This window comes from Schistocerca gregaria, chromosome 8 (assembly GCF_023897955.1).
Source record: "Schistocerca gregaria isolate iqSchGreg1 chromosome 8, iqSchGreg1.2, whole genome shotgun sequence".
In the NCBI taxonomy this organism is placed as follows: Eukaryota; Metazoa; Arthropoda; class Insecta; order Orthoptera; family Acrididae; genus Schistocerca; species Schistocerca gregaria.
In genome coordinates, this window is record NC_064927.1 from 116,066,622 (window position 1) to 116,093,032 (window position 26,411).

At 35.8% G+C, this 26,411-nt stretch overlaps 1 protein-coding gene across 3 annotated transcripts in view; it reads left to right on the top strand.

The window, feature by feature from the left end:
• The window catches only part of LOC126285304 (SH2B adapter protein 2), a 101,274-nt gene extending 82,076 nt beyond the window's left edge, over nt 1-19,198 (top strand). For 2 of the 3 annotated variants that reach the window (XM_049984599.1, XM_049984600.1), the window contains exon 7: nt 7,281-19,198. In XM_049984599.1, coding sequence (XP_049840556.1) covers nt 7,281-7,412 — 132 coding nt within the window. In that variant the 3' untranslated portion in view covers nt 7,413-19,198. Of the gene's footprint in view, nt 1-3,068; nt 3,124-7,280 lie in introns of all 3 variants that reach the window. The other variant, XM_049984601.1, reaches the window with a different exon arrangement.
• The last annotated feature ends 7,213 nt before the right edge of the window (nt 19,199-26,411 follow it).

The window sequence follows — 26,411 nt, forward strand, 5'->3', positions numbered from 1 at the left end:
CCAACCTGTCATAACTCCGGAGGAGATGGGAACTTGCCCTTCAATATATCCTCTCTTCTCGTTATCCGCCAGGCCTCAACCTCCGCTAATTTCAAGTTGCCGCCGCTCATACCTCACCTGTCTTTCAACAACATCTTTGCCTCTGTACTTCTGCCTCAACTGACATCTCTGCCCAAACTCTTTGCCTTCACAAATGTCTGCTTGTGTGTGTGTGTGTTGTGTGTGTGTGTGTGTGTGTGTGTGTGTGTGTGTCCTTTCTTCCCCTTAAGGCAAGTCTTTCCGCTCCTGGGATTGGAATGACTCCTTACCCTCTCCCTTAAAACCCACATCCTTTCGTCTTTCCCTCTCCTTCCCTCTTTCCTGATGAAGCAACCATTGGTTTCGAAAGCTTGAATTTTGTGTGTATGTTTGTGTGTCTACCAACCTGCCAGCACTTTCGTTTGGTAAGTCACATCATCTTTGTTTTTAGACATATTTTTCCCACGTGGAATGTTTCCCTCTATTATATAAAAAAAGTGTGTGTGTGTGTGTGTGTGTGTGTGTGTGTGTACAAGCATATAAAACTTGGTTTGTAATTTATTTTCCTAACATTATATTATCCATATTTTTCTTTTTATCACATCATCTGATGATGACCCTTCTAAGAAACTGAAATCAGTAATGATACCACTTGTGTGTCCTAAGGCTGAAATATATAATAGAAACAATGTATTTCACAAATGGTTGCCGTATTTTCTCATAAGGCAATATGCCTAGTTTGTACAGTTGATAACTAACCTCTGTTATCAGACACTATTAATTTTACATTTGTTGTCTGCCCTTCATACTTTGTAGAAAAAAATGAGGGACTAATTAATAACCATTAAAGTCTCACAATTGTTATTTGGAGGTTATGTTTCAGCTTTGAACATGAACATCTGAATGTTTGTTATTTCTGTGTGTAAATCTTAGTTTATGAAATGGTTTCTTAGAACCACAATGCACAGATTCCATTGCTGACAACAGCACATGAGGGAGGTGAATACTGCATCATGATGGATGGAGCTTATTTTCACCACTGTCTGCCATTAGCAGCTTGGAGAAGGGAAGGGAGAGTTTGCCTGGAGCAGTGCAGAATTCCTCTAGTTGTGTCAGGCCTTTGTTGGTCACTGCCGGTCACCGTAGGTGGCCGCGTGTTGTCTCCCGTCGGCGACGCTACGACAGCACACTTTCGGGCCTCTGTAAGCAGCGGCAAGCTCAGTTGGGAGCACAGGTGGTCGCACTGATAGCGTATACTCGCCTAACTCCGGGCAATTGCGCCTCTCTCGAACCTGACCAAGTACATAGGACGGCGCTGCGCGCCGCCGGGACTTGAGAGGGTTTCTATGTCTTTGTTGGTCATATTTTTTGATGAGATTATGGGTATTTAACCTGTATCTTCTGCCCAGAAAACTTGGTATCTCTCATCATTGCACATTATTGTTTATTTAATTGCTTTGCTTCTATGAGCTGAAATAAAAATTGTCCTGTTGTACTTGGGTATTCATTTATTACTTCACAATCTTGAATATTCATGTTGGAATCCTCTTTCGCTATTTTGTCAACAGAAGTAATTTCATAATTCCTTGTTTTTTTATAATCTTATTAATTTTGTGTCTCTCACAAGTGTAAGAATTTGTGAGGAACTGTGAATGGAGAGGGGGTGGGAAAAATACATTATTAAATATGTTATTATCCCTTTTCCTACCTTGCTTTTTGGTATCTCCCTGGTGTCCATTTTGTAAGTACTAAGAATACACTTTTCTGTAAATGCTGAAGTTGAATAAATTGGCATACCCATGAAGCATTTACTTTGTGCCATTTATTATTTCTATAATATTAATGTTTTGAGTTGTTGCAAAGACATAATGTGTTTTATATCTACATCTATGAGAATTATGTTCTAGAAATACTCTTCAGCAACGGTATTTTGGGCTGCATAATTATCCTGATTGACATTTAATACTATAAATAGTCCATTTGTGTTTCATGTGTGTGCTCTTTAACCAATGTAAATGTGAGAATGTTATTTGAATTACACATTTTTTTCCATGCCACATATATTCAAGAAATGTAATAAAACCGCAACCAGTGTGGCTGTTAATACAGACAAAGAGATAATTCTCTTGTCTTTGGTGTTTTAACTACTGTAAATACTTTCATCTAGGAATTTGACACCCATATAACATTACAGTTATGTATCATACTTTTTGTTTCAAATGCTGTAGTTCTGAACGTGGGCCAATATAAAGAAATGAGATTAATAGAAAAGCGTCCTAATTAAAACATACTAGTCCAAATTTCAGACATAACAATTTTTCATCATTGACTTAAATTATGGTCAGCATTATTATTATTATTATTATTATTATTATTATTATTATTATTATTTTCTTTGTTTTTAATTGCTGTAGCAAAAAGTTAAGTAAATGTATTATGTCTAAAACTATTGCACCTCCATAGTTTTGTAGCTTCCCATACTTCATTATCAGCAGGGCATTGTTTTAAGGTGTCATTTTGTTTATAAAAATCGATTAAGGTCTTTTACATTTATGAAGCATTCCTCTTTAGAAATTACACCAGTGGCTGTAATGCATTGTTTTGGAATGAAGCAATGGGTGCTGTGGCAAAATAAAGCTACTCCTGCTCACTTCACACTCAAAATTGTTATCAGATGTTGAAGAGGGGAGAAAACAATGCAACTGGCTATGGAGTTTGATCTTTAGTTTGTTAAGAAGATAGTGTCAGAATAAAATTAATGTGAGCCAGACTAACCAGTCTGTAAAAAGAAATATAAGAGATATGGCTGCTGGTTGTATTGTTTTCTTTTTGGGCACATTTCAGCCATAAAGTCATCAGGTTAAAAAGCTAGAAAGTGCTTACTGATATTTGTTGCTGTAAATCACAAGGCACTGGGAAATAAATATTTGATATCACTAATATGTCCAACTAATAGTAAGTCATAGCTATTTGGCAAAAAGTAATAAGTAAAAAATTACTTGCATAACAGCTTCTTTTATGTCTAATTTTATTTAAAACTACATTCGTAGGTTTGAGTGAAGGAGGCCTTCAGCACTCAAGTCAAACTGCCAGAGAAATTATAAAGTGAGTAAAGATTATTTCCAAACATGGAATAAGTTAGACTTGATTAATTGACTAATGTAAGTTTAAAAAATGTTATCAAGAGAAGGGTATAGTTTGGTAGCTGGAACATTTGTACACTATGTGGCCAAAAGTGTTCAAGCATCCCATTAAATGTGGTCTTTTTGAAACCAGATTAAGATATATATGTGAAAGCATGATGTGTTAACATCAGAGATGTGTCTTCTATGTGAATGAGCCAAAGAACAGAATGGCACCCATAAGTTTAAAAATTCTGTTAGAGAGGATTACCATGTGGCCGGCTCCACTGTTAGCCGTGTTATTTAACAGTGAAAGCATTAAGGAAACAATGAACCCAGTCATCAGTACTGTAAGCCTTTAAAACCAGCTGATAAGGACTGAAGAGTTAAATTGCACTCTAAGAGCCAATTGTCAGACCTCTCTATCACCTATTGCTAAGAACTTCTGTTACAGTTGAGTTTCAGAGACCAGTGACAGAATTATTATTTGAATGGTTATGGGATCCAGTTTTCTTGCAGATGCTACTGGCAAGTAACCACTAATCATAAGATTTAAAATGTTACTCCTCTTAAGTTGCTGCAGGTAATGCTATCACATGTAGTAAGTGGATACTTTATGAAGAGATATGGCACTCTAATTTGTACACCTTACTGGTACCTGAAAAATGTCTTTTAAGTGATTGTGTTCTGATAGTAGTGAAATTTGGTTTGGGGCTGCTCTTCTTGGCTTGGGCCATTGAGCATGTTTTAGTCAGTGGTAAAATGAAGGCAGTTGCTTATGAAAGCAAGCTTCACGTATTTTGATAATAGCATGGAATAAGAATTTTTTAGTTATAGGACCATTGCTGAATCCATCAAAAATATTTCAGATGAATGAGTCAGCTGCATGTCAGAACAGTTTGCCCAAAATCTGAAAAATCACCAGATACTATGTTTGATGATGTATTAGAGGACAGCATCCCACAAAGTTAAGTATTGCAGTAGCAGGTGAAAGAGAGCCTACATGCAATTAACTACAGGGTTGAAGTGTTTTAAACGAACAGCAGTGCGTGTCCGGGAACTTTTGGCCACATAGTATATGCCTCAGCTAAGTAAATAATTAGGTTTAACATGAGAATTATTGCTTTTCACTTCTTTTAAGAAGCTAGAATATAAATATCAAAACAGCTTATTAATTTACCATTGCTTCACCATACTTCAAAGTGCTGAGAGAGTGTCATTGTCATAGATATTTGGAAGCACAGTGTTTCGGTACAATTGTAACATCACAGTTGTGCAGATAACATTGATTATATTTTCTTCACAATGAGCATACACAACTTTAGAACAATTCTGATGGATTACCTATATCTGAGCTTCACTTATTGCCTTGAATTTTTCCCGTGAAACCTGTCAAAGCTAGCTGTCAAGTTAAAATGGCTTTCAGAGTTGTGCTTTCATGATGTTTGCAGTAAAACTGTAGACGTATCTGAACGTAGTTAAAATTAGCTTCTGCTGATGTGTTGCTATTGAAAAAGAAAATTAAATTTGTGGCAAAATAGCTGTGCTTTTGTGTGTGCGTGTGTATATTTTCTGCTCTTCCTCCCCTAATGTTGCATGTACATTGCATGCTTCATTATGGAATTGTACAAAGTTCATGAAGCAAATTTCTTGAAAGTTCATTAGTCTGAATTTTATGTTGTGATATTTTACATGACAGAGAAAGTGTGCCTTAAACAACATCAATATTGATATTATTAATTTTTACAAAGTCATTACAATTTGACTTGGAAGAGAAAAATATCTGGTATAGATGTACCAAAAATGTGTATTGATATTTGGCCTGAGCTTTTCTGCAGAAATTTGTTAGCGTTCTAGATATTAGATAATTATTACCTGATCATAGTTAATTGATGATTTTTTTTCACAGCAACAATAGCAGTGGGTAACTGATTCTGTTTTTAATCACAATGAAAAATCTAAAAAATACAGCAAATGTTTTCATATTTGTTTTCCATTAAAACAAATTGTTTGACAATTAAGACAAGAGCTTTACATTTAATTGAGAAAGTGACCTGTTTACAGTTTCAGAATTGATTCCCATTGATGCAGGAATGTTAGTTCGTGTTAGTTCATATTTAAGTAATTTGCACTGATATGTACGATGTACTGACGCAATGACTAAACATAACCATTACTGTATAGTGAAAGTGTTGAGTGCTTCCAAAGAAACGTGCATTCTTTTTAAGGGTGCACGCACACATTGCTTCATTGTGTTGACACTGTTTCAGATCAATGCAGTTTGTGTGTACGTGCAAACAACAAAATAAAAAATTTGCAAAACCAGCCATCAAGTTGCAATTCTTGTTTATAGCCCCATCTAACGCTCTGTGCTGCCATTGTACACTAAGTGGTTACTTGCATGTATTACACTGTTTGTATACCACACAGAATTTTCCAATATAATCATACTAGCTTCAGCGTGACAGAATAGTGACCCAACCTTCCACATTTACGTTCAACAGAACTGCGTAACTAGTGATATTTAAATGACAACTAAAACTAAAACAAAAATAAAATTATCAGTTACTGTGTCTCCCTTTTATGAGTGACAAAACTTTGAAAGTAACTCAGTATTCAACTTACTCAGTCACTTTTGGAGTTCCTCATTATTTTTCATATTTTGTTTTCACTATCAGTAAATATCCTTCAGGTAATTTGAAACAGCACGTGAGCAGTCATTGTTTGAATCAACTATATCATAAAAATAAGAATAAAAATATGTTCAAAAATAACTGAGAAAAGACACCTGGTGATCCTTAAGTGAGCTACCCTCTATAGCCCTATACGTCACAATGTTTTTCTGCACTCACTCTCTGAGGCCATTTCTGATGGAATGCTACTATATCCCCCCCGTACCCCTATACTCTCCTTATATCACCAACCCTACAATGTTTCGCTGTCTGTTGTATTATCACCTTCTTTGTTTATGGTCTACACATGTCCCGTACCCCCCATACTCTCCTAAAATCACCGACCCTACCATGTTTCGCTGTTGGTTCTATTATCACCTTTGTTTACTGTTGACACATATTGAGGTCTGCAAGATAGTGCCTCATGATCTTTGTATCTGTTTTCTTCAGCATAGTAGAAAATGCATTTGCAGAAACGTGTCAATTTTAATGATCCTAAGTTTGATGGAATTGGTAGTTGGTGGATGGAGGAAGATGTCAGTGATACAGATAAAGAAATATATGAAAAAGACCACGATTTTACAATAGCCAGTGATCACAGTTTTGTGAGTGGAGGATCAAACAGAGGAAGAACTTCAGGACGATGATATGGGGACATTTCTCTTTCTCCAACTTAGTATTAGTTAAAATTAAATATGTTCTGATTGCTAAATAAAGAAAAATGTAGGTCCCAGCACTGAATGTTAGTTTTGCAGACTTTGGTTTTTTTACCGGTCGAGTATAATTTTTGCATGGAAGTTTAAATCCTGGAATTTAGTTTTATGTGAAAATTTACTTGTTCTAGAGGTATTATAATTTTTCATACGTAATCCATTTCTCTGACAGTTCGTTTAAATGTACTGTTTAAAAAATGACACAGAAGGATGCAATTTTGTGTAATAAAAAGTAGAATATGGCAGGCTGTATTTAGTGTAGCAAACTCAATAAGAAGTATTTAAACAGTTGTAAATATTTGTAAAATAAAGGTTATTTAGCTTAATTAAAAATTTCAGTTGATTTGCACCTTAAATCTCGGTTTGAACATAGATGTCTTACAGATTGCATCTCATTTCATACATTGCAGAAGTCACCTCATGAGCTACGGAATCATGTGATGTACTGAAAAGAGTGCTAGGCCTTTGTGTCATATTGTGAATGTGTTGATTATTGCTCAGCATTTGCGTAGTGCTGTCTTCTTGTAACATCAGTGGCAAAGTCTAGAGACAGAGAGTGGCATACGAAAGGTATCACCTCAGCATAGAGTTGTTTTGGGAAACAACAGAAAACCTAGATATGAGTAATTTGGAAATTAATTCTCTGAGGCATTTGAAACTGTCAGTTTTTTTTATTTTTGTATTTTTTTTCCTGCTTAACTAAATGAACTCTTTCAATCATATGCAGATATGTTTCATAAGTTTATTCTTTCCAGGTGATAACATATGGAGGATCAGTTCGAACAAGAACAGAATCATTAGAGAACTTGCAGCAGGAAAGACAAAGTGGATCTGGTGGATCAGTTGGTGCTGGACGTGCTGTAGAAAATACTTACAGCTTTGTCTAATGCAATATAACAATGGACTGTGAGCGTCTGAATCTTCTTCCTCTGCATTCTGAAACCTGCTACTGAGTTATCTGTTTTGTTGATACAAAAGTGTACCGTTAATTGTCACAAAGTTTCTTTGTGAAGTGTTTTAGTTATGCAGTGTTCCTTGTCAGATATCTGAGATGAGAGTTATCTACTCCTTAGTGGAGTAAACTCAGCGGCGTGTACTTGGCTAGTTAAAATTGTGTGCTGGACCTTTGAGCTTGTAGAAGACATGCTTGTACAGTGGAATTGGTTGTCCACTAGAGGCATGGACACTGGCCTTGCACATCTTTTTAACTTGTCACAAGTATATAACCGAGATGTATATATCAATTTTGCTTTGGCCGCATATGCCCAATACCTGGTTTTTGTGCTGTGGTTGCATTTTAAAAAGAAGTTTCATGCAGCTCTGTTATTTGTAAATTAATTTATATAGGTATGGTAATGTGGTACAATAATTATTTTGTCAACACACATCAACAACAACAAAAAATTGGTCCGCCTCCATAGCACAGCGGTAGTGTTAGCACCTATCACGCGAAGGGGCCCGGGTTCGATTCCCGGCAGGGGACTGGGTGTTGTGTGCCCTTCATCATCATTTTCATCTTCATTAACATCCAGGTCGGCGAAGTGGCGTCAACTAAAGACTTACAACATGGCAGCCGAACCCCGAAGGGGATATCCCGGCCAATAAATGCCATACGATCATTTCATTTCAACAAAAAATTGTGACTGAAGAAATAGAGCATTAAGATTGTTTTCATCATATCACTCGTTACATCTTTTGTGGGGACATATTGGCTCAGAGCATTGAGGATAGAATTTATTTAGGCGTGTCAGTGGTGCATGTAAGCTACCGCATTAATTAAGCCAGGAAGAAATGAAACCAACAGTATCAGTGAATGTTATTTAAGTTAATTGGTGTATATGTATATTTATGTGAGCTGCTATTTCTTGCCCAAACAGTATCTGAATAGTTGGTTTCCCACTGTTCTCTTTGCCCACTCAGTGTATGTGTGACGGTAGTGGGGATTTAGGGAAAGTATTCATTTTGCACATTGTAATTTTTATGTTTTACAACTGCCTAAAAGTTGAGACATTACTGTCACAGGCAGTTACTTTGCATGTTTAATTAGCATTATTGTAATATGTACAAACTGAGATAAAATGGTGCTAGATACTCAGCATTGCATTATTGTTCAAGAGTTTAACTCAGCTAAAGTAAGTTCATAATTAGTTTGATTGTGAATCTGGAAAATACTCTGGACAGTGGACATTTGTTTCCATATTATTTTTATTGGAGGTAACAGGCTATATATAGAGCAGGTTTTAATAGTTAGAAATTGATAAGCACTGTCACAGTTTGCACTGACAAACATACACGATGTGACCTCTCATATTGACTGAAACCAACCAAAGAGATACAGATCTGTTCATTTGTTAAACATAAGTATTTCCACATTTTTAATTGCAATATATGCTTGAACAGCAGCACTGCATTGTTAATGTTTCCTTTGCTTAGTAAATAAGTGTACTTTACTAATTGTCACTTCTCATGGCATATTTATTAGACAAGAGAATGCAGTTGTACAGTGTGTTAATTTAATTTATTTTTTATACAAACAATCTATATTATACACTGATAAAAAGTATGGCTCTACTTATGAAATTAACACATGCAGTAGCAGAGAAAGAAAAACAGGAAAGTCAGTGGATTCAAAAGGATTGGCACCATAAGATTTTTCTTTTACCAGACAAGGGGGGTAGATTTGGTATGTAGTAAAATGAAATACTTACATAAAATTATCCAAATCCTGAAAAAAAAAGTTTATTGAATAATTACAAACACCTACTAATTTGATCCTGCATTGTTAGGATTGAAAACCAATCCTGAGAAAAAAAAGAATGAAGATGATAAAAATTAAATAACTGAGTGTGTGGTAAGTGTTGTCTTAATATCACAGAATTTTCATACTTGATATGCCAGAGTTTGGCTTGAAAAACAGTCTTTAACATTTTATTATTGTCCTACATTGTGTATTCTCTTACTGTTTCCCACACTGTTGCCTCTTCATCACTTTCTCTTGAAGAAAGAAGTTTTGGTTCTTAAATTTTGGTATTTCATTTACTTCTTTTTTTCCAGCTGTGTTACTTCAATATTTAATTACACAAAGAACTGTTTTATCTGCATTTAGAACTTAATTTATATAATTGTGCATTTACTTCCAGTCACTGTAAATTTCAGCTTTGCACGTAAAGCTATTTTCATATTGGTCAGGATGATTATATGACTGGCGGTACACAACTTTACTGTTTTCTGAGGCACTGTTCCTTTCACTTCAGATAACACACACATTCATATTATTAATCATACTTGTTCCTAATACAAAACTATGTTGCTTTCGCATTCAAATTCACGTGTATATAGATAATCAAGTGAAGCTTTTAAACCGTTGATACATGAATACCATATACCAAAGCCATAAGGTTAAAAAAATGTAAAATGATGAACTCCTTTCTAATCGGAGTCATCACTTGTCTGTGATGTGATATCAGTATCTGTTATGTCTATCCTTCAATACGCAAGAAAATGTTTTTCACCAATAAAACCTTTTGCAGAGCTTGTTTTGATATGTGCTACATCATAAAGTAGCACATAAATGATGTGAGTAAAATGATCAGTATTATGCTAATCTGGTGATTGCATTTGTATATATTTTGTAGATTACATACAAAAATGTGTTATCAGTGTATAAATGTGTACAAGTGATTTGATAATGTTTAATTTTTTTAGAAGTATTTTGATAAAGAATTCATAAAATCAAGAAAGTTTTATATGTGGTGTACATATAGCACAAAAAATTATGTGAATTGTAACTTTGATTTTCATGGTTCAGTAATTCTGAAACAAAAATTTTAGGCTGATCTTTATATTCGTTTGCGGTTTCTTCAGCCAGATGATTCTTTATTGATCATCACTATATAGAATGCCTATGATACAATAGGTAACTCATTAACAGTTATGTAATAGTCACCTATTTGCCACATGTAAGATAAATGTGTAGCTTCTAATGTGCGTCATGATTTCTGCTGATATTAATGGGAAAAATGTATACAGTTAAACAATGACTTTTACCAGCATAACTGTATAATTTTCTGTAATAGAGGACTGTTCAGTTGCTCATCCTAATCTAGTAAGTACAGTAAAATGTTACACAGAAGTCTAGAACAGGTATTTTGTCAATCTTCAGAGTGTTATCTGTTGCTTCCTTGCTTCCATTTCAATGAAAGGTCTTTTTTTTTCTTTTTTAGGAAAGGAAATTTTCATATAAGTTATGTAATTCATGTCCTGGATAATACAAGAAATTATTAGTTCATTATCAATGACTATTGCATATGTTTGTTCTAAGAATTGAAAGCTGGGTGCAGTACTGCACAACTTAGTATTTGGCAGAAACCCATCTGCATTTGTAAAGCAGTAGACACACATGCTACAGTATGAATGAAATGTTTGTTGTTACATTCATATCGAGCAGTGACATTTATTGGTTTCTGTGGCTGTGTGTCTTCTTGACAGGACCCCAGGGGTAGATTCGATTTATAGAAACCATCTATATGTCGATGTAAGTTAAGGTACAAGATCGGACCCTGCAACCATTCACCTTAGTGGACCCTCATTTGCGAATAACCAGTGAAAAAAAATTTATAGTTTCCCGTGATCCTCTAGAACTTTAAAAATAGGTGTCTTTGAGCAGACTTAAGGCATAGTGTAATGGTTAACGTGCTTTTCTCCTATACAGATGATTGTGGGTTTGAATTCCCTCAGGTGGTTTGAAATTTTTTAATCCTTATTGAAATGATTTTGATCATTATTTTCATTCAGTTATTTGGTTTAAATATAATTTTTTATTGCTAATGCTTTGAGATGGAATTTTTATCATTGATTTAACTTAATGATTTGCTCTCATTCTTTCTTTCTTTTATGGTTTTTCCATTTGGAATCTATGTGCATGTGTATTTAATTATTTTTACTTATCTGTCATAATATTTAAACATTTGAAAATATCGATCTGTCAGTTAATAACAAAACAAAAAAATAATGTATTTCTACTGCTGATACAGTGGTGTCAAAAATGTTTTTTTTTTTTGTATATTTATTGCCATACAAACATTTAAAAAATAAATTCTTGTTGCGCTATAGAGAAAATAATGCAGATGAAGATTTAAAGGAAAGAAGGAATTTAAGTAAAACAAAATGAAAGTATTACAAGTAAAACAAAATTCAAGGAAAATGAGGAACAGAAATAATGAATGCAAGAATATGGATGAAAATATAAGATGGTAAAACAGAAGAAATTCAATTGACGTTAATACACAACAACAATTAAAATCATGTGAACAAAATTCTAAATGAAAGGAAGAAGCAATGAGCAGGAATCGAAAAGTTAATATGATGGTTAAAATGACATGAATAAGGGTTAGGAGGGAAAAAAACATTTAAATCGATTACTTGAATAAAAGTAATGACAAAAAACATTTCAGTGAAGGCTAAAAAAAATCTCAAAGCACCTGATGAGATTTGAACCTACTGCATATGGGGAATGCACCTTATCCATTACGCTACATTGACAATGTGCGTACCACTGCTATTTTCAAAGCTCAAGTGTATGAAATGAAATTACAAAGTTCTTTCTTGTTGATTACTTGCAAACAATGGCTCACCATGCTGCAGAATGTGATACCTGCAAAATCTTAACCTACACAACTGTATAGAGTATTTCAAAAAGTCAGTCCCACCCCTGGGGACTTCTCCTTGTTGGACTACAAAGAAAAACAATTTTTATTCCATTTGCCAGTACCCTTGAACTTTTTTCATGATATGAAGCTGAATTGAAAATATGTGAAGCTTTCACTCACAGTGCATTCATCTGAGCCATTCTTGTCTCAAAAGTAAGCACTTAATATCGGATACCAGTGTTAGGACTTACCATGGAAGGGCCAATGCTAAAAATGTGAGAGTTACAAAAGCACACTGTTTACTACACATACACCAGGAGAATCTGCAGTGGCTTGTTGGCACTCCAGCATGTGCCAGCACTTCATCCGGAACTAACGATTGGCCCACAAACCGTACAAACAATGAAATGGCTGAAGTTTGTCATCAGAACTTGGTTACTTGTATTGTGCATATGCACAGGGCACATTTCGTTTACTGAGTCCCTTGCACGTCAGACAGAGTAAAACTAGTGGCATGAGCATAAGACTTAGTTGAAATTTGAAAGATTATACTAACTTGCTACCTCATAATGATCTTTTCTTTACACCAATTTTAATGATGAATCAACACTCATATCTAACTTAGCTCTGCTGCCACAATGATATTAAGCCAGCCACAGGGAGGGAAGGGGGAGGGGAGCTTGTAAATATAGATTACTTACAAAAAGGATTGTAAAGATCTGTAGTTTATTTCATGTTGTTGTTGTCTTCAGTCCAGAGACTAGTTTGATGCAGCTCTCCATACTACTCTATCCTGTGCAAGCTTCTTTATTTCCAGGTAGCTACTGCACCCTACATCCTTCTGAATCTGTTTAGTGTATTCATCTCTCAGTCTCCCTCTACGGTTTTTACTCTCCAAGCTGCCTGCCAATACTAAATTGGTGATCCCATGATGCCTCAGAATGTGTCCTACCAACCAATCCCTTCTTCTAGTAAGGTTGTGCCACAAATTTCTCTTCGCCCCAGTTATATTCAGTACCACCTCATTGGTTACATGATCGACCTATCTCATCTTCAACATTCTTCTGTAGCACCACATTTCAAAAGCTTCTATTCTTTTCTTGTCTAATGCATCTAATGCTACACTCCATACAAATACTTTCAGAAATGACTTCCTGACACTTAAATCTATACTCGATGTTAACAAATTTCTCTTCTTCAGAAATGCTTTTCTTGCCATTGCCCATCTACATTTTATATCCCCCCTACTTTGACCATCATCAGTTATTTTTCTCCCAAATAGCAAAACTCATCTACTACTTCAAGTGTCTCATTTCCTAATCTAATTCCCTCAGCATCACTTGATTTAATTAGACTACATTCCATTATCCTCGTTTTGATTTTGCTGATGTTCATCTTGTAGCCTCCTTTCAAGACACCGTCCATTCCATTCAACTGCTGTTCCACGTCCTTTGCTGTCTCTCACAAAATTTCAATGTAATTGGCAGACTTCAAAGTTATTATTTCTTCTCCATGGATTTTAATTCCTACTCCCAATTTTTCTTTTGTTTCCTTTACAGCTTGCTCAATGTATAGATTGAATAACATTGGGGATAGACTACATCCCTTTCTCACTCCCTTCCCAACCACTGCTGCCCTTTCATGCCCCTCGACACTTATAACTGCCACCTGGTTTCTTTACAAATTGTAAATAGCCTTTCGATCCCTGTATTTTCCCCCTGCCACCTTCAGAATGTGAAAGAGTGTGTTCCAGTCAACATTGTCAAAAGCTTTCTCTAAGCCCACAAATGCTAGAAACGTAGGTTTGCCTTTCCTGAATCTACCTTCTAAGATACGTCATAGTGTCAGTATTGCCTCACGTGTTCCAACAATTCTATGGCATCCAAACTGATCTTCCCCGAGGTAGGCTTCTACCAGCTTTTCCATTCGTCTGTAAAGAATTCGTGTTAGTATTTTGTAGCCGAGGCTTATCAAACAGATAGTTCAGTAATTTTCACTTCTGATCAACACCTGCTTTCTCTGGGATTGGAATTATTATATTCTTTTTCAAGTCTGAAGGTATTCTGCCTGTCATGCATCTTACTCACCAGATGGTAGGGTTTTGCCAGGGCTGGTTCTCCAAAGGCTACCAGTAGTTCTAATGGAATTTTGTCTACTCCTGGGGCCTTGTTTCGACTTAGAACTTTCAGTGCTCTGTCAAATTTTTCACACAATATCATATCTCCAATTTCATCTTCACTGGTGTCCTCTTCCATTTCCTTAATATTGCCCTCAAGTACATCGCCCTTGTATAGACCCTCTATATACTTCTTTCACCTTTCTTCTTTCCCTTCATTACATATAACTGGTTTTCCATCTGAGCTCTTGATATTCATACAAGTGGTTCTCTTTTCTCCAAAGGTCTCTTTAATTTTCCTGTAGGCAGTATCTATCTTACCCCTAGTGATATATGCCTCTACATCCTTACATTTGTCCTTTAGCCATCCCCACTTAGCTATTTTGCACTTCCTGTTGATCTAATTTTTGAGACATTTGTATTCCTTTTTGCCTGCTCCATTTACTGAATTTTTGTATTTTCTCCTTTCGTCAATTAAAGTCAATACTTCTTCTTTTACCCAAGGGTTCCTGTTAGCCCTCTTCTTTTTACTTTCTTGATCCTCTACTACCTTCACCATTTCATCTCTCAAAGCTACCCATTTTTCTTCTCCTGTATTTCTTTCACCCATTCTTGTCGATTGTTCCCTAATGCTGAAACACCCTACAACCTCTGGTTCTTTCAGTTTATCCAGGCCTGTCTCCTTATTCCCACCTCTTTGCAGTTTCTTCAGTTTTAATCTACAGTTCATAACCAATAGATTGTGGTCAGAATCCATATCTGCCCCTGGAAATGGCTTACAATGTAAAATCTGGTTCCTAAATCTCTGTCTTACCATTATATAATCCATCTGAAACATTCGAGTGTCTCCAGGCCTCTTCCACGTATACAACCTTCTTTCATGATTCTTAAACCAAGTGTTATCTATGATTAAGTTATGCTCTGTGCAAAATTCTAGCAGGTGGCTTCCTCTTTCATTCCTTAACCCCATTCCATATTCACCTACTACTTTTCCTTCTCTTCCTTTTCCTACTATCGAATTCCAGTCCCCAATGACTATTAAATTTTCGTCTCCCTTCACTATCTGAATAATTTCTTTTATCTCATCATACATTTCTTCAATTTCTTCGTCATCTGTGAAGCAGTGCTACTGTGGTAGGGGTGGGCTTCATGTCTACCTTGGCTACAACAATGTGTTCACTATGCTGTTCGTAGTAACTTATCCACGATCCTGTTTTTTTTTTTAAATTTTTATTATTCATTATTAAACCTGATCCTGCATTATCCCTATCTGATTTTGTATTTATCACCTGACCAGAAGCACCCTATAAATATGTAATGCTATTTGATGTTACAGATTCAAAGGGGTCCCAAAACATTTGACATTGAATGTAATGGCTATCTTCAATCCATACAGAAGGAATTTCTTATATTGTACAAATCATAAGGTGGATATGTGGATTTCTTTTGATATGGCTTAACTACGTAGTTTCATTGATGTTGTTGCAGCATAGAAAATAAGACTAAACTTCATGTATTCCTGCTTTCCAATGCTGCAATAATATATCTCATATTTCCAAGTCTCTTTAATTAGGAAGCTAATCATCATGTTACTAGGGACAGAAGAATTTAATGTTTTGTATGACAAACAGCGAAAAAATCTCATAGTAGCTATGTAAGAGGCAACCAAAGATAGAGATTCACATACCTCATTAAAGAGAAAATATCTTGCATGGTACTCACATTGCACTTTTGTATAAGAACAATAATTGGCATTGAAAATAATTATTGAATTGGTTGCATTGGTACACTGAGGATAAATGCACCCTTAAGAACACAAGGAAATTGTGACAAATATGATTACGTGTAAATTAGTTGGGCTGGATTATGGAAAAATTGAGTTTTTCCTTTTGAAGGAATTGGACACTATCCACTAGAAGTGATCTAAGAAAACAAAGACTACTGTAAAGCAGTGAGTAGACATGGATTTAATTTCTGCCTCTCAATAAGAATCCAGTGAATTGGCAAATCTAGTGTTTGATCATATTTTTCAATTTAGAGGCAGCTGGATCTAATGAGGAAGACGAATATGAGAAAAATAATATACATTCAAAGAATAAACCCAGCATCAAGGCAGCTCTTGCCATCCAGTCCTTGTCTGTTAATCTGCTGTCCATGATGGTTGAATCTCAAAGAAAGATGACAAACAGTTACCCCTCAGTTTTATAACAACAGTCCATGTTAATTTCTATCTTATGCTAGGCATTAGTTATTTGTACATTAATAATATTAATTTTTAGCAATTGTTACCAAAGTAGAGACATTCCTGTTTTTGTGGTGTTACAGTCATTGTATACTTGAAAACATTTATTGCAATGTCTGAGCGTGCTAGCACACACTAGAAAGAATTTATTGCTTTCATCTAGAAGACTACATTGAAAATGTGTTATGGGAGTGCTATGAGCTATGCAAATTATTTTTAAAGACTGGAAATGAGAATCTGCCATTAATACTTAGCGTAGTTAATACAGTTGTGTAGTTATATGACAGTTTAATTTCATGCATACGAGAGGGATCTCAGCCATTTTCTTGCCAGTATAGTGCAAATAAGGCCCTATGAATTTACTAAGGATGATAATTTCCGCAAATCATTGGTACCAGCATGTAAAACAGCACCAAAGACTTGTTGTTTAAGCAAAAGAATTGTCACCTTCAAAATAATTTTATATTACACAAACAAGAATATAGTTATGTCCATAATCATCACTTCATATAATTGCTATATCCTTATACACTACTCATGTTGCAATAAAACTGCATTATTTATACAGTTTTGGATATAAAAGACACATTTTAATGAGAACTATCACTGTCGACACATGTAGTAAGTTCACAATTTGTGTTGTTCATTTTTTGTTGTGGAGTTCACATTTGTTTCTCAGATGATGTAGAAGAGACAAATCAAACCCAGTGATTTGTAACTAAAATGCCAGAGATGCATTGACTGATCTGTTGTAGTTCGTGTCTACTCGTAACATGTTCTGGCAAACTGCAGCATGAAATATAGTTTTTGTGTCATTCAGCTTATCCGTTTCATTATAATGTATATAAAAAAACACTTAACTGAATCATGAAAGACAGATCAGCTGTATTCACAACAAAACTGAAAATTTTATATTGACAGTACCACACAATACCGATTTCAGGTTTTAACATTGTGGATGAAACATATTCAAAAGAAATCTATCTTGTGCAAGAGAGGAAATGGAGTGAACAGACTCTAGCAATGCATGAAATTTTGGGAAGAGTCATAAATGTGAAAAAGTTTGCCCCAACACCAAAGCAAAGCATTAACTTACAGATAGAGAGGCCATTACAAGTAATGGCCATAAGGACTCATTACAAAACAATTCTAAAAAAAGTGAGGAACCACAAGGTGTGTAGGAGCAGTAAGAGTAAGCTAGTAACGATGATAAATAAGAGTAACGGATAGACAAATAGGCAGTAGATGAGTTAATTTTAAGGTCACAGCATGTGAAAAAGTACATTTCAAAATAGCAGTTTTGAGATAAGAGAATAGGTGAAATAGTTTGACTTGAAGGCAAATGCGATATGGGTTGAGACAGGAAAAGGGGGGGAGGGGGGGGGGGGATTTGTTATTTATAGGTTATAAGAAGGTGACAGCATGGATTAAGTAAGGTGACAGGAATGAGTGTTAAGGGTAACTTTATGTGCTCTAGGGGAGGACAAGCCAAAGGAAATTAAGGCGGAAAGGAAATCCGTAAGGAAATTAACGCAGAAAGAAAAGGAATATGTGCGTGTTGGTGCTGGGGGTAAGTTCATGTGATTTGACACACATACAGATTACTCCCATAGAGCAAGCATCATAAAAAGCAAAACCTGTGTTCTTTATTCTCTGAATGCTGAGGTGTGTATAAATGATTGTGTATAATCAAAAATTAAATTTGATGGTAAATTTAAAATGCTTTTACGCAATGCTCCCTCAGACAGTATTGTCTGTTAAAGTTAGTGCTGACTGTAAGTAAGATGATATCAGCCTGTTGAGTCTTCCACTGCCCCCCCCCCCCCCCCCCCCCCCCCCCATCATACACAATAAGTTTCAAGTTACAGTGTGGTGTTGGAGAAGTACTCACTTGGAACTCATGCATGTTCTCCCGTTTCCTTTTGTAGATAGATTTCTCTTGGTACGTTTTGTGAAAAACTGTCTACAGCTTTTCCATTTTATTTTGTTCCTAATGAGGAATATGTGTTACTTTAAAATTGTTCATAATTGCAGATATTTTAAACATTTTTTAGTAATTTTATTTGCACAATTCATGAAATGATACAGTAGGGTAAAAACATTTGCCAGTCACCCATAAGGCACTCAGAGAGAGAGAGAGAGAGAGAGAGAGAGAGAGAGAGGTGTGTGTGTGTGTGTGTGTTCCTTAAATGACAGATTCTTTGCCTTAGATTGTCTTTCTCACACACTTACTCAGTTGTTAAAATGTGGTAGATTTAGTGGTGTTGAATTTTTCTATGCAGTTGAGTGTGTGACAGTGTAGAAAGTTCCATTATTAAAGGCCTGTTGTTTCTGGTGTAACACCCAGATTTTCTGGGAAGTGCTATATCAGTAAGCTCAAAAAGATTTTGTATGGGATATATTTTGTGTGTACTGCAGTAACTTATCATATTTGCTTCAAAGGTAACGGAAAGGTCAACAGATTTTAGTATGTTCAATAAAATGTCACATCTAGTCCCCAATGTTCTGACAAACTTCACTGCTTTCTGCACAGCATATGTAACTGTGAAGTACTATGTTTATACTTCTTGAGACACTTTAATTTATTTCTGTAGTATTGTCTGTTGTGTTGATGTACTCTCTATCCCATGTTTTGGAATAAAAATTCGAGGCGTGTTTTTATATTCATTTCTTTTGTAATCATGTTTATTGTATTGTCTCTCCCATTAATTTATTTGTTTCTTGTTGAAGTATGCACTGTGAACATTACAATGCAAAATATATACATATGTGAATACTGTAAATAAAAAAAATATAAAAAAATGTAAAACAGAATGTCCTATACTATTTATTTCTACAATGTATGCTTTCCTAGATTTTCAGATAATGTGATAAAGGTAATGTGCAATTTAGAGGGAAATTCCTTTTATTAATTATCTGCCTCTGCAATTCCTTTTATATGACATTAATTTAATAAAATATGAATGGACTTCCAACTGAATTAAGTGGTGTAAACACTGTGAGATTTAAGCAGTAATTACCAGTTCTGTCATGAGTATATGTCAGCATGGCTATTTCAGGTTTGCTCCAACAAGATGGCAGTCAGTAGTTACTCCCTGAAATGGCCAGAAGCTTAAGAGTATGAGCCACATGATGAATACAATCTCTGTTTATTTCTAAATTGCATTGTCACAAGACTGCCCATGTATACACATTTAACATCACACACACACACACACACACACACACACACACACACACACACACACACTCACTCTCTGCTTTTAAATAGTGTATTTAAACAACATACCTTCATTCACTTGATGTGTTTCACTGCTGCTCATATCATCAGGCTGGAAGATTACTATCAAACATACTGGATTACATTGATCATAGAGTTCTGAATTAAACACTGGTACATCCTTTCCATATATGTGTGAAACAGGAGGCATGATGATGGCGATTGTGGTGGTGGTTGGTTCGTGGGGCGCTCAACTGCGCAGTCATCAGCACCCATAGAAAGTCCCAATTTTGACACGGTCCAAATTATACACACTCGAATCTAGTGACTGTCATGAATGATGAAATGATGAGGACAACACAAACACCCAGTCCCCGGCAGAGAAAATCCGCATCCCGGCCGGGAATTGAACATGGAACCCCGTGATCCAGAGGCACCAATGCTAGCCACTAGACCACGAGCTGCGGACGAAACAGAAGGGAGCGGGTTATAATCCCAGTACATTTTCCTGTATTGTGCAAACAGGATAAAATTTTGTATATCCCATACTTCTTTTTTGTTACACCATGTGCAGTGAGACAAAGATGCTTGGGAAGAGAAGAGTTTTATGGCATTTTTTTATCAGTGCTGCTGCTTTGAATTTATTGTGACATTTGCATAAGCAGTTATGCAGAGAATCCTCTCAAGTTGGCTTTCAGTCATACTAATTCTTAAGATAATTTATGTTATGTTTAAGACAGTGTTTTAGTAACAATTACTTGTTCAGCTTATGGTGTTTTTTACAACAGTACTCACCACTTTCCATTAGGATTATTCACTAGATTATTTCAAAGTAGTAACACAACCATAACAAATAGCTGATGATACACATCAAGTAGTTTTTTGGTCATGAAAACTGCATTTGATAAATGTTCTGGTAGAAACTTGTAACACAGAGCTTTTGGGGGGGGGGGGGGGGGGGGGGGGGGGGAGGAAATGCGTTTGCATGTTGTAAATATATTTTAAGCTTTTCAAGTCTGTCATGTTGACTCTCTCTCTCTCTCTCTCTCTCTCTCTCTCTCTCTCTCTCTCTCTCTCTCTCTCTCTCTCTCTCTCCCCCCCCCCCCCCCCCCCTCCCTCCCTTCTCCTCAGTGTGTTCCACAGATCCCATCATCGAGGAGGATCCTCCAGCGACATGAAACAACTCAAAGTATACATTGAAAGAGAAGCATCTGTCATGAACTAATTCTGAAAACAATTATCACTAAGATGCTAACAATTATTTGTGCTTCCAGAGAGTACACTCTGATTTACAGGACTACACTGATATTTATCAATTACTTATAGGTGTATGCAGTATTGTGTATGACCCTCTCTGTGCTTAATAAGTACTTACACAGTCATAACAGCCAATCCTAGTTAGTACTGCTAAGTGTAAATTTATCATTGCAGCTGCAATTTGTTACATGAACAAATGTGCACTTGAGGGTATAAAGTTATACTTGATATTACTTCCCACACCTAGATACTTTCTGCAAAATATTACTCAAAATAACAAAAGTTTCGATACTATCATAATAATTTACTATGTTGCTCCACAGGTTTTAATTTTACAAGTCACCCACCTTTTAATTAGAGATAAGCTTTATTGTATAACAATACAGTTGGACAGTTTACATAACAGTACACAAAGTGGCTCCTGACAGCTGGAAATGTTCCAGGCAATTATGCCATGTTCGAAAGGATTTCACTTTAAAACCCAACATTTCGTCCCCATCTGCAAAGGACATTTTCATGGGGCGTAGCTCTGTTCAATGTTTCAGTCACACAGTAGCAAGCCAGGGTGTGAACTGGACATTCAACAAAACTACAATTGCCCTAGGAAATGTCCTCCGTAGATGGGGGCGAAATTTCAGGTTTCAAAGTGAAATACATTTGACTATGGCATAATAGCCAAGAACATTTTATTAATTGTGAAAGTGGCCCTTGCCACATGTCATTGTGAAAATTTTAAACAATCAGGGCAGTACATTAAACATTGGAAAATCTGAAATAGAATAACTGCCCATCCCAGCCAAAATTGGTGCCTACTTCAGTTGGGTCTTAGCACCCAGAGACAACAATGTGGAACATGATTTACATCCACTCATTGGTGAAATTACAATGGTTTAGCAATTTAAAGTTAATTAGAGTAAAACCTGCTCCACGCAGAACTTCACTGATAAAATATTGCAACATTGTACATACATCAGTTTACACCAAGAGAAAGCAAATAACCCAAAAACTCACATCTGCAACAAGATATAGAACAACATGCCTGGCACTGTAAGCAGAATGTTAACAGAGGTGTGTGGTCTAGGTACCGGCAGACGTACTTTCTGACGCTGCTTACTTCCTGTCCATCCACTCATACTCGACCTGTTAACCCATCTGCCATTAGCTGTGATGCTGTTGTTCTTACACTGCACTTCCTCATGTGAAACATGATTGAAATGTGCATTAATACAACACTTTGTAAGGATTTGTACACCATTAAACAAAGAACAAATGAATCTCATAATATCACTTATAGTGTTCAGGCCATCTGTCCTAGGATTAAGTGAGTGTACATTAAGTTACAACTTTTTTGAGAAGCAGGCAATAGTATTCATCAGAATTCAAGGAGCTTGCATGGGTGAAACATTTTTTTCCAAAAAGTTGATCAAGTAAAATATGTGTTCTTTTCTCTTGTAATGAGACTGAACTTGAAAAGGAAATAATTGGCTTTTAAAATGAGATTTCCTTCCGACTGACATGACAGTTTCAAACTATGGAATTAGCTACTTGCACATACCATTACGCTCGTTTTGCTGCTCTGCCATACAGGACTTGCACATAAACCACCAGGATAATTTTGGATCTGCCGACACACTCACAATTTCTCCAAGACACAAAATACTATAACCCCTAGTTGTGTTCTTACAGCCTTTGGCAACAATCTATCACGCGGGTGCTCAATCCATGGACCATGATCAACTGGCCAATCACAAGTCTATCAACACCTTTGTCCAAAATCTATCTAAAAGAGCAATTTTTGTAAAATGCTAGGTTTTTAACAATGAGTGTTTCACACAGTATTTGTGGGCAGTAAGCTTGACGACACTGTGTCCACTTCTTTCATCCCCATCTGCATTTCACTATCTTTGGCACTCACTCCAACCAACAGCATTTCCTCCAACATGGTGAGGATCCTGCTCACAAACTGTAACTTGGTGCGATATGAGCAGGGATTGCAATGAGTTGGAAGAGTGCAAGATTTTTTGCTGGATGTTACCTTTGGATAGCACAGTTACAGAAATTAAATGTGAAATACTTCCTTTAAATACTGTCAGAACTGCCATATGAACAAACATCATTGGATAAAAAAGCAGAAAAGAAGTCTATGGCCTACCTGACAGCACTAAAGACAAAGTTTGAAAACTGATTTTGAAATTTCCAGGGAACAGAACCAGTTCTAGCTTTCATAGCTTAACTTTTCCAAAAAATGGATGTGGAAGATATTTCAAGTAAAATGAGTACTGCTTTTCTCTAGTAGTGAGGCTGAATTTGAAAAGGAAATAATTTGTTTTCAAAATTACATTTCCTTAAAGTCAGAATACAATGAAGATAACTTTCAGAAATTGAGTGTAAGAAGATACTAAAAGTGGCATTGTATATTTTATTGCTTTTTGGGACAGCTTATCTAAGTGAGGCAGCATTTTCAGCTATGAATGTAGTGGAAAGTCACTATAAAAATAAACTGACTGATGCTCACCTTTCAGACTGCGTGATGTTGGCTCTGATAAATTATTCACCAGATTATAATAAATTTGGAAACTATGCAAAGGCAAGTCTCACACTAAACTTTTCCAGTATTTATTGTGGTGTATATTTTCATTTTTTCCACGTGTGCAATATCTTGAGAATTGAATAGTAGCATACAACTTTTGATGGAGAGAAATTTATGTTTTTTGTGTAATTAAAATGGTTAATTTTGTCTATGGTCATTTGTGATTAAACCTTCACAAATTTTTAAGTCAGTAGATGTCTAAGTGGACTGAATTGCACGTAGTAGATCTTGAGCCTAAAAAGTTTTAGCACCATTAGTCTACTGTAACTTTGATTCAATTCACAACTAGATAATCAACATTGATTTACCGACATATGGCTTGGAGATGATATATGATGCACTGTTAGCTTTGTTCAGTCTGCAGATGTTATCACCATCAAAATATACTTTGAAGCACTAATTAAAAGCACTGCCTACACTACTGTACACATCCGGACTTAAACATCAAGTTAACCAGTACAGAGCAGATGATGTAGCTAAGGTGGGTTACCATCTGACATAGCTCCTACCTCAGCCATGTCCCTGTGCTTTCTTCTTTATTCTCTCTTCTCTTCTCTTCCCCCTTCTCTCACTCCTCTTTTTGGGCTTGTGTGGTGTGTGGTAAATCACTTTACTAATTATTTGCCTCCCAAAATTTTAGTGTCCTACATCGATTCTTCCAGTGGAACACTCTGGAATACTATATGAAATAATTCTCTCTCATTCCTTACTCCTATAAAATGTGTTTTTTGGCAGTACTATTTTCTTTTCCCAGTCATTCAGGCTGGGACTCTACCACCTACTTGTGGCCAAGGGGTGTTGCCCTCAAAAAATACGTCTAACTTCCATAGTCTTTGTCCTTTGTGTTCTTCCACTGGTTTCCTGAAAACTTTCTTACACTGCTCTCTACACCCTGCCATGATGACTTGGCATCATTAGGTGCTTTGTTACCCCACCTTGTGACACTGGGTGCCTCCAGCCTATAGGCACTACCAAAAATTCTAATTTTGGTACATAATTAAAACTAAAATATCTCATTATCCATAACTCTGACCATCGTGCAGTTTCCACCAAATGCTCTTAAGTAAATGGGTGCACCCATCTGCTTTCTGTTTCAACGTCTTCCTTCTGTTAATCAGTGTTATGATTACCGAACCAAACATCTGCAGTGAGCAAGATCAATGAGTGTACCTGTCTCACCCCGCCCCCATCGGTTCAGACACACTGGTGATTTTGAACAGCAATACTTGTAACTCCATTTTATGATCTCCCTTCAAATTTTCATCTGAGATATGGGTAAATCATATTAACTGTCGACCATGCCCTTCATTCTCAGGACCAGAAATCATCGTAAAATAAATGAATCAGAATCTGTGACAGTGTGGGTTAAAGGTGCTGACAGTTGTAAAAAAATTAAACTTGTCGGTGACCTTACCCACTATTATAGAAATTAAATAAGGTCTTTCCTGTCCCTTATTCCTATTGCACATAATTAAAAACTCTTTTAAATTTTTATATTCATTGTTTATCTGCTAGTTAGCTGTTTGTTTCTTACTAATTCTTTATATGGCCTTTTATCTTTTTCAAAATCCTCACACATTTTAATGTTGTTTGTTGTGGTCTTCAGTCCAGAGACTATACGATAAACAAAAATATACATATTCTTTAAAAAGTTATTGGACACTAACAAAAACATGTTTCAGTAATTGACTGATTTTTCTTAATACACCTTCTCTAGGGTATTTACTCTCTCTTTTTCTCCCCTGTCCATTTGATTACACTTTTTTGGCTAATTGTCTCATGCAGAACACTACTTCACCACTTTAGTTTGAATGTTTGTCAGTTAGAGATGGATGTGGAAGGACTGCATTCTCTCAGCTCTACTTCCTTCAGTCATGAAGTCCATTGACGATTATGGGACTGTAGAGGATTCTACTGCTCGCTGCATTGTTTTGATGATGTCTCCTGCTGCCTCATGTCATCTAAGTCAGCTACATCCAATAAGATTCATTCTTTCACAACGTGGGGATAGGTTCACAGACTTCAGGAACTGGCTTGAAATGGTGCCTGAAGGCTTCCAGTTGTCTCTCCACATTACAGAAAGTGTTTTTTTCCGATCTAAACCAAGCTTAGTTTCTCTGATTGCATTAATGGTACATCATTGCAACTCTTTTTGTGATGATCGTGATAATTTGGAATCTTTAAATTATTCCTTTACCAAGTTTTTATACAACAATGAAATATAAATATCACCCCTTTAACTTTTTCTGCCCTGTTTTGGAGTGACCTATTTCTAGCTACTGAATATTGCACTTTTCTGTTTCCTTACACTTATACTTTGTCTCCATATCTATATACAAGCTCAGTGCCCACTGGTCCACATGCATTGACTGTATGGTCTATACAGATTTTTGTTTTTATGGAATGTTTTATATTGTTCACAAATTGCAACATCATCTAATCTATTCATGTAAGTTAAGACCACAGAAGCATGGTCTTTTCGCAATGTACTTCTGACCAAAAAGCGATTCCATTACCTGGAGTCAGAAGTTTTTGTTAATCCTATCTTCTGAGCTTTTGTGCTGTTGTATCTGTAGAAACTTTCATTTCCTAAAACATTTATTTATTTCTAACTATGAAATGAAATACCAATTTTCATACATTTAGCTTTAAAAAATGTTTTTATAATGAAAATTTTCTTAAAAATTTTTACCACCTATTACACTCCATTAGGGGTTGAATTTCCAATAACACTAAAACAAGTATTTTTGTTTCTAGCCAAATGCAAATTTTCTTAGATTTAGCTTATAAATGCTTTCATAATGATATGTTTT